This window comes from Pezoporus flaviventris, unplaced genomic scaffold (genome assembly GCF_033815535.1).
Source record: "Pezoporus flaviventris isolate CSIRO_AGI_PZ_B2104156 unplaced genomic scaffold, CSIRO_AGI_Pfla_v1 ptg000045l, whole genome shotgun sequence".
NCBI classification, from domain to species: Eukaryota; Metazoa; Chordata; class Aves; order Psittaciformes; family Psittacidae; genus Pezoporus; species Pezoporus flaviventris.
The window spans coordinates 1,658,294-1,670,328 of record NW_026892593.1 but is presented as its reverse complement, the minus strand read 5'-3'; the positions used below and the strand labels follow the sequence as shown (position 1 = coordinate 1,670,328).

The 12,035-nt window shown below is 57.6% G+C and overlaps 1 protein-coding gene across 1 annotated transcript in view; it reads left to right on the top strand.

Annotated features, from left to right (window-relative positions):
• The window catches only part of SND1 (staphylococcal nuclease and tudor domain containing 1), a 99,192-nt gene that overhangs the window by 43,793 nt on the left and 43,364 nt on the right, over positions 1–12,035 (top strand). The window contains exons 11-12 of the mRNA XM_061467255.1: positions 973–1,062; positions 11,831–11,931. Of these exons, the coding sequence (XP_061323239.1) occupies positions 973–1,062; positions 11,831–11,931 (191 nt within the window). The remainder of the gene's footprint in view (positions 1–972; positions 1,063–11,830; positions 11,932–12,035) is intronic.

Genomic DNA, 12,035 nt, shown 5'->3' with positions numbered 1-12,035 from the left:
GTCCATCATGCCATCATGCCATGTGCTGCATCCAGGGGTGTTGGTGGTTCATGGGAGACAAGCCCTTTGGGGTGGTGGTGTCTCTGATACATTATCTTATATAGCTTACCAGGCTCACTGCTACCCATCCTGCTCCTCAACACCTCCTATGAAGCTCCATGGGGGTGCAGCCATGTGCTGCAGCTCGAGCTCTTCCCATTCCCAAATAGCTGCTGCTGTTTCCACTGGAAAACTCCCCTTTTTGCTAAGCCTTTGAAGGGATTTTATCGCTGCAAGAGATGCCACTTCCCTTGTCTGGGTCTCATCCTGCTCTTAATCACTGTGGACGATGAGCTTGTCTAAGAACAACTTCTTTGCAGGAGCCTGTGTGAACAGAGCCCATGTACCTGGTTCTCACAACTCTTACTTAATTCCAGAGCTCTTGGAGCTTTGTTTTACCCTCCCATGTGCAGTGGATGCAGGGAGGGGGTTCCATGCACCATGTTTTGGGAATGCGAGACCTTGGGATGCTTTCCTAAGTGAGTGGAGATCCCTGGGTAGTGCAGGGGATCCAGTGTTGAGCTGCCTGGCATGGGATGAGCAAGGCTGGTGAGAGGAGATGGGGTGCTTGGTGGGTGTGGTTGTCTCATTGGAGGGACCGTGGGTGTCCCCCCCATCCCAAATTCCCCGCCATCCCTTCCCGTGATGCTTCGGTGCAGAGATGCTCAGCTTGGTACCATGAGGTAGCTGCTGGCATGTCCTCATGGTGTTGGCCAGGGGCTCCACTTCGGGTTTTTGAAGCCAGGGCTGTGGTGATGCTCGGGGAGCCCACCTTGGGGTGCAGGAGCAAGATGGCACCCATGGGAGAAGGTGGTGGGTGCTGGGTGCATCACTTTTGGGGTGTCCAGGCTGTATCCCCGCAGTGATGCTCATCGCAGGGTGGTTTTAGAGGGGCTCTCCTGACTTGTGCTCTCTCTCTGACCGCCAATGCAGGACAAGAACAGGAAGCTGAGGCCGCTGTACGACATTCCCTACATGTTTGAAGCCCGCGAATTCCTGCGGAAGAAGCTCATTGGAAAGAAGGTATGGAAGGGATGAGGCTGGTGGCACAGGCGGGTGCTAGTGAAGGGTGGTGCTGCTTGTGCCAGTAGTGATCTAGGGGCTCTCAGTAGGGAATTACGTGGTGCACCCAAAGCTGGAGCACCCCTTGAGCTCCTCCTCGGAGGGGTTAGGTTCTCCCTTTCAGCTGCACCCACTTCCCAGGAATGCCGTGCCGCTGCGTCGCTTCACATTTTCCTTTGTTTTTCCTGGGTATATTCTTCTTGGGCTGGTTCAGAGCAATTCAGGGGGATGAAGACTATAATGTGCACTTCAGGACTGAAGCACATGCTCAGGATGCAATTCTCAAATGCTCATAAAATGGTCAAATGAAATCAATTTGCTCGGTGGCGAGGCTGCTCACTGCTGCTCATTGAGGACCATTTCCATGCCTAATTGCATCTTCCCATTGCAGAGCCCTGCTTCTATATTAGCAAAAAAAAGGGAAAAGGAAAAACATAGTAGCTCCTGAGACTTTCCTAATGGGAAGTCTGTCACTTGATGTAGTTGGAGGTGGCTGTGAGGATCATAGAGTCATAGAATCAATGACACTGGAAAAGCCCTTTAAGCTCATTCAGTCCAACCATTCCCCAGCACTGCCAAGGCCACCACTAACCCATGGCACTGAAGGCCTCGGCTACACGGTGTGTGAACACTTGCAGGGATAGTGACTCCAGCACTGCCCTGGGCAGCCTGTTCCAGTGCCTGAGCACCCTTTGGGGAAGGAATTGTTCCTCATCTCCATCTAAACCTGCCCTGGTGCACCTTGAGGCCGTTTCCTCTTGTCCCACCCCTTGTTCCCTGGCAGCAGAGCCCAGCCCCTCCTGGCTCCATCCTCCTGTCAGGCAGTTGTAGGGAGCGATGAGGTCCCCCCTGAGCCTTCTCTTCTCCAGACTGAACCCCCCAGGTCCCTCAGCCGTTCCCCATCACACTTGTGCTCCAGGCCCTGCACCAGCTCTGGCCCTGCTCCAGCACCTCAATGTCTCTCTTGCAGTGAGGGGCCCAGAGCTGAACACAGGACTCGAGGTGCAGCCTCACCAGTGCCCAGTGCAGGGGCACAATCACTGCCCTGGCCCTGCTGCCGCACTGGTGCTGATACAGGCCAGGATGCTGATGGCTTCCTGGCTGCCTGGGCACAAGCTGCTCATGTTCAGCTCTATCAATCAGGTCCTTTTCCAAGGACGTTGCTGGGGCTTGTGAAAAGAGTTCTGGTCTCTGGAATGAGAACACAGTTGTTCTGGGGGGGAATCTTGGCTTTGTGTTGGGTGCACCCCAGCATGGTCCCAGTCCAAGCACTGCCAGCCACTCCAGTGCTGGTTCTCCTCCATCTACCGTCGCTCTGCGCCACTTGGTTGTTGCTCAACATCACCCTTTTCCTCCCCAAACCTCTTTGCATTCACACTTGCTGGAGCTTTGGGCAGTGTCTGGCTGCAGCCTGGGATGGGGATAACCCCTTGGTATTCATGGTGCTGCCTGTGCCATCCCGTGTTTCCCATAGAATCACAGAATCATGGAATGGTTTGGGTTGGAAAAGAACTTAAAGCTCATCCCGTTCCAGCCGCCTGTCACGGGCAGGGACACCTTCCACTAGACAATGTCACCCAAGGGCACTTCATGAGCTGCTGTGCTGGGAAGGAAGATGAGTGCCCTGCCTTCCTCCTGGGCGCTCCAGTGTGATGCTGCATCATGGGACAATGGGGATGCAGGATGAGGGACAGTCAGGAGCAGCCAGTGCCACATCCTCTATTGGGTCACCGAAGAGAGAAGGCGGACAGCAGCCAACTGACTGCCACTGGCCCCATGCCCAAAGCATGGTGGGGAGCCAGAGACCCCCAGAAATGGAACCAAAAAGGCCTTTTGGCTGCAGGTGCTGCCTGTTCCCTTTCCAAAGCTCCCCATAACCTTGCCAGGGTGTGCTCTGGGCTCCCGCCATGGCTCATCCGGCAGCTTTGGGAGCCTTTGATGTCTCCTCGTTTGCTTTCTAAATATTTCCTTTGTCAGCTCCACGTTTTTCACTTCAGATTAATTTGATGGGGGAAAGGGATGAGGAGAGAATGGAATCATCCTTCCCATTAATGATCAAACCAACCCCTCGAGCTTGTCAGTGTGCTCTGATGTGAAGCGACAGCCTTGCGCGGGGTGGCTTGCCCTTGCTGGCTCCCGGCGTGCTGGCAGCAGCGAGCTTTGCTGCAAGAATCCCTAAATCGCTCTTGTCCCACCCCCTGTTTAGGGAACAGACTTTTAGAGCCCAACCCAGCGCCTTTGGGGAGCTGCCTGCATGCAGGGAGATCAAATGGGGTGGGCTGGCACCCATGGGCAGTGCTGCCTGCGGTGTCGGCACGACCCTGGTACCCTGTGTGGTTGCAGGGGTGCCCTGGGGTGCCCTGCCTGTTCTGGGGAACCCTGCCCACTGTGATGACCCCTTGAGCCACTGCCCCACCACCAAGCACCTTCTGACCCCTTTCTCCTCCCCTCTTAGAATCATAGGATCATGGAATGGTTTGTGTTGGAAGGGACCTTACAGCTCATCCCATTCCAAATGGGCAGGGACACCTTCCACTAGAGCAGGTTGCTCCAAGCCCCTGTCTTCAACCTGGCCTTGAGCACTGCCAGGGATGGGGCAGCCACAGCTTCTCTGGGCACCCTGTGCCAGTGCCTCAGCACCCTCACAGGGAAGAAATTCTGCCTTAGATCGAACCTGAACTTCCCCTGTTTCAGTTTGAACCCATCCTATCACTACAGTCCCTCCCCAGCATCCTTTTAGGCCCCCTTCAGATACTGGAAGGCTGCTATGAGGTCTCCAAACAGCCTTCTCTTCTCCAGGCTGAGCAGCCCCAACTTTCTCAGCCTGTCTTCATACGGGAGGTGCTCCAGTCCCCTGATCATCCTCGTGGCCTCCTCTGGACTTGTTCCAACAGCTCCACGTCCTTCTTCATGGGTATCATGGCTGATGGGTGCTGTAACCCCAAGGAGTGATATATGTGGGAGTTGAGGTTTGAGGTCTGCCCAGTCCTGTCCCTATAGAACAGGGGGGACCCGGCTCAGAGCCACCTTCTGCCTTCCCACTGCTGCTGTTTCCAGGGCAGAGCTGGCAGGGCTGGGTGGTGTGAGCCGCTCCCGGCAGGATCTCTGCTGGCAGCTGCTCTGCACAGCGCCATTGATGAATGGAATATTGGGAATAATTAGGCCAGGAGGAGGGTTCGGTCTCGCTGCTGCTGCTTCATCAGCTGCTTCCTCAGCTGCAAGTGTTGTGTCTGCTTGGCTTGGCTGGGTCGGCCTGATGCCTGCACCCAGAGCTGCCTGTACCCAGAGCTGCTTGCTCCCAGAGCTGTCTGTACCCAGAGCTGCCTGCATCTCATGGGTGCTGTCCCTGCATGGTGGGACCCTCCTCGTGGGTGCTGTCCTTGCACCCTGTGGACCCTCTCCATGGGTGCTGCTTGGACATGGTGGGGACCCTGACTGTGGGTGCTGTTTCTGTGCTCTGGGGACCCTCATGGGCACTGTCCCTGCACAGCAGTGACCTTGCCTGTTGGGTGCCCGGTGGCAGCTCTGCAGGGCTCGTGTGACACTAGAGGGAGCTGCACTTTAGGAATTGCGGAGCAGGGCAGTCCCCCCCCATCCCACCTCACCCCCCCCACCATCCCAACCCATCCCAGGGCAGCAGCACCCATCCCAGGCAGCAGGACCTGCCTGCCTGCAGCAGCCTGGGCTCCCCCTGCCCAGCTCCGGCTGCTGTGGTCCCAGCATGGGGGGGATGTGTTGGCAGCAAGGACAAAAGTCCTTTGACTGCAATGAGCTTCCTTGTCCTCAGCTGCCCTCTTGTCCTCATCCCTATGCTTCCCGGTGTGCTCCGGCTGTGCCGTGGGCACTGTGCCATCCTGGTGCAGGCAGGAATGCTGTCGTAGCAGCAGTGGTCAGGGTCAGACGCTTCCAAAAGCACCATCTTGGCACAATGGGATGCCAGAAGATCCCATGGTTCTGTCCCCTCTCCAGTTTTGGGGGTCATCACCACCTCTATCAGCTCCAGGCAGATGGAATTAACTGGTAATGCATCAGTCTTACTGCTGTGTGTTGCTCTCCCAGTATATCCAGCTGGGAAGGCCGCCCTGGTTCATGATACCATGTCCAGTCCCATCAGTGGGTGAGCAGTGGGAGTTTGGAGCAGCAGGATGGGCTTTGCCGTGGCTGCTTTTGGGGGTGACTGTGGGCATTGGCAGGGGAGCAGGCATACAGGGACCAGGCTGCAGGGGAAGGGCTGCAGTGAGAGGCATCAGCCCAGTCTCCCTCCCTGTGCTCCCTGCAAGGGAATTGAACCCTCCCAGTGACCTGGAGCAGTGGAATTTGCCTGCTGGCTCAGGATGAGCCCCACTGTGGATTTGATTCCCGTGGTGGAATCAATCCCTGGGCTCCGCATGGATGCTGTGCATCAATCCCACGCCGGGCAGGCACCGCCGTTAAGCAGCTTTTATTAATGACACCCATCGTGCAGGCAATTGAGTCGGGTCTAAATGGGTGCTCGAGGCCCTTTCCCTCATTAGCTGGAGGGGATTAATCACTTGGATGGAGGGAGACAGCACGAGATAACTCAGGGATAAATATTCGTTGTGCGCGGAAGCGATTCAGTATCATCCTTAAAGGCTGCTTTGCAGAGGGTGGGTGAAGGGAATGCTCACCCCAGAGTGTCAGAGCACCCACTGGGACCTGACATCCTGTTCCACTATGAATGTGGGGCTCTGCAGTGCAGCAGGGTGCCCCATCATTCGGATGGTGATGCTGGGGACCATGTGCTGGGGACCGCATCATTGGGACTGCAATGCTGGGGACCACATTGTTGGGATCATGGTGCTGGGGACCATGATGCTGGGGACCACATGGCAGTGACCACATTGGTGAGCATCCTGCTCCTGCATCCAAGTGGCTCTTGTGTGCAGGCTGTCACAGAGGGACACGGTGTTCCCGTGGCACAATGGCTGATGCCACATGCTATCCCCTGTGTGTGCCATAGCCAGTCCCTGTGTTGTCAGGGGTTGCAACCATGCTGTGCACAGCTGTCCACAGATCGATGGGCAGGTTGTTCACTGGGGATGGGTGGGTTGGGCGTAGCTGGTGCCAAGGGACGGGGAGGAGGAGCGTGGCTTTTCCTCACCCTCCATCCCAACTTGCGCTGATTTATCTGCAAAGCTCCGGCTTAGTTTTAATGCCTGGGATTTGTTGGTGATGCAGCTCGGGGCTGGAGCCTCGTCAAAGGGAAGGCTGAGGCTGAACTGATCAAGCATCTCGTCCAGAGGAGCCCAAGAACACAAACCTGGCCCTCAGCAGAGCTGGGAGTGTGAGCTGGGGGCTTCCCTGCAGCTTCCCAATGTATCCATGTGTCCAGGCAGACAGCGTCACTCAGAGGCACCAGGATGCTTCCCAGGATGCTCATGTTGGGGTTGCCCAGTGCCAGCATTGCCGGAAGACTGGAGAGCGGGCCTGGGGGAAGCATTTCCCCTGGAGCATCCTCCCTGGCTCCATAGAGGGGAGGAAGCGGGGGGAGGGGGGGGGAGTTGCAGAGTTCTGTGGATTTGCACAGACTTGGGCTCATTTTTGCACTGTTGGGCAATTTCTTGCTGGGTGTCACTGGCAGCTGCAGAGTCAGGGAGAGCTGCACAGCACAGCACGAACTGGAATGGGCACAGCACAGCCAGGAGTGCACGGACAATCCCACTTTCTGCAGAGCAGTGCAGCTGGGAGGGAGCTCATGGAATCAGAATAATTTGGGTTGAAGGGACCTTAAAGCTCATCCAGCTCCAAGCCCCTGCCACAGGCAGGGACACCTTCCACTAGAGCAGGTTGCTCCAAGCCCCTGTGTCCAGCCTGGCCTTGAACACTGCCAGGGATGGGGCAGCCACAGCTTCTCTGGGCACCCTGTGCCAGCGCCTCAGCACCCTCACAGGGAAGAACTTCTGCCTAAGATCTCATCTCAGTCTCCCCTCTGGCAGGTTAAAGCCATTCCCCTTGTCCTGTCCCTACAGGCCCTTGTTTCTTGTAGCACTTTTAGGCACTGGAGCTGCCCTAAGTTCTCCTCAGAGCAGAGGGGGAGAATCCCCTCCCTGAACTGCTGCTCACTCTCCAGGGTCCCAGCTCATGTGCAGGTCCGTGCCCTTGTCCTTACTGAACTCCATCAGCTGGGAGTGCTTTGCCGTGCGCTGCTCCCAAGCCTCCCGGCTCTGCAGCCTGTGAAGCTGGAGAGGATATTCCCGTTGCAAGTCTTCCTGGGAACTCTCTGCTCCCCAGTGCTGAAACCGGGAGGGATCTTCTCCTGCCTGTGTTCTGCTTGGAATAAGCATTTCATGCAGCTGCAGGCAAGCAGGAGGGGGGAACTGTGCCGGCACGCTCCGCTCCAGGTGCTGCAGTGGCTGGAATGGCTCCTCTGGGAGCAAATATGATTGTTCCGGGTGCAATGACCAGGAATTCGGGATCGGTTCCTCTCTGTGCAGCGCTTTTCCTCCTCCTGATCTTCCCCAAACGGCTCTGCCGGGCATTCCCATTGCCAGGCTGCGGCTCCAGGCTGCGACTCCAGCACAGCCTGGCACAGCAAGGTCAGTCCTACCCCGGGGCTGCTCGCTGGGCTGGGCTCAGCCAGGCTGGGCTTGGCTGCAGGGCTTCGAGCTGCTGTATGCGATGGGAAGCAGCAGTGAGCCCTGCTGCTCCCGCAGGCTCCGCTTTGGGCAGTGGTTGAGGCTCTGCAGGCTCCGTTCCTCACAGCGTGGTGGCTCAGAGCATTCCCTGCACCACATCCCAGGCTCTTGCCATGCTTTCGAGGAGGGACTGATGGGAGGATATGGGGGAAGGGCTCAGTGAAGGTGGAAGCAAACCAAGCAGACTTCTGCATTCTATTCCATACTCAAACCTTGCAGCGGGATACAGGGTGAGGTGGGGCTGAGCCGGCACATACGCCCCTTGGAAAGGAAATTCCCAGTCTGGAGATGCTGGATCATTCCCCTTGGGTTCTGCAGGCCCCATTGCACCTCCTGCATTCCCTCACCCTGCCAGGAGCTGCAGCTCAAGGTGCAGAGCAGCCAGGGATGCAGGACCTGCTGTGCAGCCCCATCCTCCCTCATGCATCTCTTACTTCACTTGAGCTGATGCCATCACCCTCTGCTCTGCTCCAGGACCCTGTATGCCAGAGCGTGGCACATAGAATCATTGAATAAACCAGGTGGGAAAAGCTCTTTAAGCTCATTCAGTCCAACCATTCCCCAGCACTGCCAAAGCCACCACTAACCCATGGCACTGAGGCCTTGGCTACACGGTGTGTGAACACTTGCAGGGATGGTGACTCCAGCACTGCCCTGGGCAGCCTGTTCCAGTGCCTGAGCACCCTTTGGGGAAGGAATTGTTCCTCATCTCCATCTAAACCTGCCCTGGTGCAGCTTGAGGCCATTTCCTCTTGTCCCATCCCTTGTTCCTTGGGAGCAGAGCCCAGCCCCTCCTGGCTCCATCCTCCTGTCAGGCAGTTGTAGGGAGCGACGAGGTACCCCTGAGCCTTCTCTTCTCCAGACTGAACCCCCCAGGTCCCTCAGCCGTTCCCCATCACACTTGTGCTCCAGGCCCTGCACCAGCTCTGTTGCCCTTCTCTGGCCCTGCTCCAGCACCTCAATGTCTCTCTTGCAGTGAGGGGCCCAGAGCTGAACACAGGATTCGAGGTGCAGCCTCACCAGTGCCCAGTGCAGGGGCACAATCACTGCCCTGGCCCTGCTGCCGCACTGGTGCTGATACAGGCCAGGATGCTGGTAGCTTTGCTATGAGCAGTTTCCAGCCACTCTTCCCCAAGCCAGGAGCGTTGTATGGCGTTGTAGCCCATATGCAGGACCTGGCACATCTGGACCCTGCTGGTGTCCTGCGCTGTGGCTGCAGAGCTTTCCCTTAGGGAATCATTCCTGGGGCAGCACCCCAAGTTCAGTCCCAGCACCAGGCTTGGGTGACTAGGATGCTTTATCCTGGGTCCATCCTCTCCTGTGTAACATTGCTTGATCTGCAGGACCTGACATCTGCACCCACCGGGGTGCTGGGGATGATTTCTCATCCTATGGGGGTGGCTTTGCCACCCCAGCATGGCACAGCACAGCGTGGCTGCCCTGGGGTCAGCAGTGCAGCTCTGGGGCTTGGCATCAAGTGCGTAAACCCATGTTCCTCCTACATCAGCCACGCTGGAGGAGATGAGGGTGCAGGCAGAGCCCACGGGTTCCCTTCATCATCATCATCCCTGCTGGTCCTGGTTGCATCCCTGAGGAGGGGAGAGCAGGAATAGGGAAGCTCAGGCTGTGGGACAGCCCCAGGTCCCTCCTGCAGCCCCTGCTGGTGCTGAGAGCGCCAGCGTGTGACGGTGTCACCGAGTGGGTGCAGGGTGGGTGCATATGGCAGGGGTGGGTGGCAGACCAGACTTCTCTGCTATACTTAGTGCCTGGAACGCCCGCGGATCTCCCAGCCCTGCGTCGTCACACACTCACAGGGACTATTTTTACCTCCCCTGCGAGCTCGTGCTGGGGGTCAGGGCTGTGAAAGGGAGATGGTTCCATCCTTCCCGATGCAGATGACAGGAGGATGCTCCTGCCTGTGAGCACCAGGCTGGCCCGTGAGCTGGGGAGCACGTGGTGGGGACCACATCATTGAGACCCTGATGCCAGGGACCACATCTTTGGGACCATAATGCTGAGGACCACATCTTTGGGACCGTGATGCTGGAGACCATGTGCTAGGGACCATATCTTTGGGATCATGATATGTGGCCAGGGACCACATCACTGGGACTATGATGCTGGGGACCACATGCTGGAGACCGCATCACTAGGACCGTGATGTTGGGTACCACGTCGTTTGGATCGTGACAATGGGGACCACATCACTGGGACCAAGATGCTGGGGACCACGTGCCAGTCACCCCACACTGGTGACCATGTCCCAGTCCCCACATGGCAGGGACATGATACTTGGCACCCTGGGAACCATTCCTCCTCCTCCTCTTCTTTCTCCAGCCATGGGGGTGAGCTTGGGTTTTTGGTAGCACTGGCCCTGAGCTTCCCAGGATTGTGTCCTCCCTTCACGCCCTCATGCCAGAGCTACAGGCACAGGGCGCATGGGGACAGGGACATGGACAGACACCGTGGTGATGGGCGACGGGTGGGTGGCAGTGGCCGCGGTGACTGCACAAAGCAGCCTGCTCTCTGTGGTGCCATTCTTCTCCCAGCTCCTCCAGGGAGCAGCGCTGGAGCAGTGATCTAATTCCCACTGACTGCAGGTGACCTTGGCAACCCGCCCATGGGCATCCCTGACCTGTGCCGGCTGGCTCCGGGGGTAGCAGGAGCCCACTGTGGGTCCCGTGGGTGCTGGGAGCCGCGGGTGCCTCCCCTGTGCTGTTGGGTGCCTGCAGATGGGTGATGCTGGGCTCAGCACGGGCACAGTGGAGTTTTATGGGCTGGGTGTGGGAGTCCAAAGGGCAGCCCCAGAGTTGATGCTGCTGCTCACAGTGTCCCCCGGGGGTCTGGGTCTGTTATGGCTGAAAGTTGTGAGGAGAGGATGAGTTGGGATGTGCTGCTTCCGGAGCTGGGGTGTACGGCTGCAGAGGTGCCCAGGATGGGTATGGGGTGCAGGAGATGGGGTGCAGGAGGTGCCCAAGATGGGACTTGAGGTGCAGGAGGTGTCCAAGCCAGGGCTGGGGGTGCAGGAGGTGCCTGAGTAATTTTTGGGGGTGCAGGAGATGTGGGATGTGCCCAAATGGGGCTGATGCAGGAAATGCCTGAGCTGGGACTGGAGATGCAGAAGATGCTGGGGGTGCAGGAAGTGCCCTTGCTGGGACTGTGGATCCTCTCTGGTGTTGATTTTCCACTGATGAAAACACTTCCAAGGCGAGCATTATCAAGCTGCCTGCCAAATGCTTCCAACCCCAGTGGTTTGGTGCTCCCAATGCTCCCGATGCTTCCAGCCCGGTGCTGCCCATGCTCCCAATGCTGCCAGTGTTTCCAGCTCTGTTGCTTCCAATGCTTCCAGCCCTGGACGAAGCCCTTTTGCTGCAGGGGGATCAATGTGGGAACACGGCTCCTTGATCAAATCCAGGGATCCAGCTGCACCACGAAGGCCTGAAGCAGGATGGAAATGCCAATTGCTTGTAGTGGGCTCTGGAATGTGGTGCCCAGAGCTGCTGGGGGATGATGCTGAGGGGCCATGGTGCTGGTCCCTCATCTCCCCATGGGCATTTCTGTGTCCACCAGCTTATCCTAGCACTCCTGCAGCAGGAGGTGCAGTTTTCCATCAGGAGTCAGGACTTTGGTCCCAAAATGCCAAAACATTTTCCAACCCAGCTTCTGCATCCTGCTGGATGATGCTGATGCCATCTGACAGCTATGGAGCTGTGCTTCCATCTACCTGCAGCTCCCCTGCTAGAGGCCATAATGGGATTATCCATGCACCAGAGCTGGCTGCAGCTCACCAGCATTCCCAGCCTGAGCCAGAGTGCCCCCAGCAGCACAATGCTGGTGCCAGGAACCTGGAATTACAGCTTGGCCTCCCTGGGAGGCTCCTGGTTCAACGTGTCTGTTCCTGTGTGTCAGATGCTGCTTCGCTGGTGGCACCACCAGTGCCAGCAACTGGTTGACAAAAGGCTCCTTTACCAGGGCAGAGGAAGGATGCTGTCAGTAAGGATTTTGGGATAGTGGGAGGATTGGGAGCCCCCTGGCTGGATGTTCTGACCCCATTCCCTTTGTGTCTTGCCCAGGTAAACGTGACTGTGGATTACATCCGACCTGCCAGCAGTGCCACTGAGACTGTGCCTGCCTTCTCTGAGCGCACATGTGCCACCGTCTCCATCGGAGGAATGTAAGTGTTGCCCTGGGGAACCAGGAACAGCATTCCATGGGGATACGAGGGATGGCGGGTGGCTCATCCTCACCACAGAGGTACACAGTGCTGGTGGCTGGATG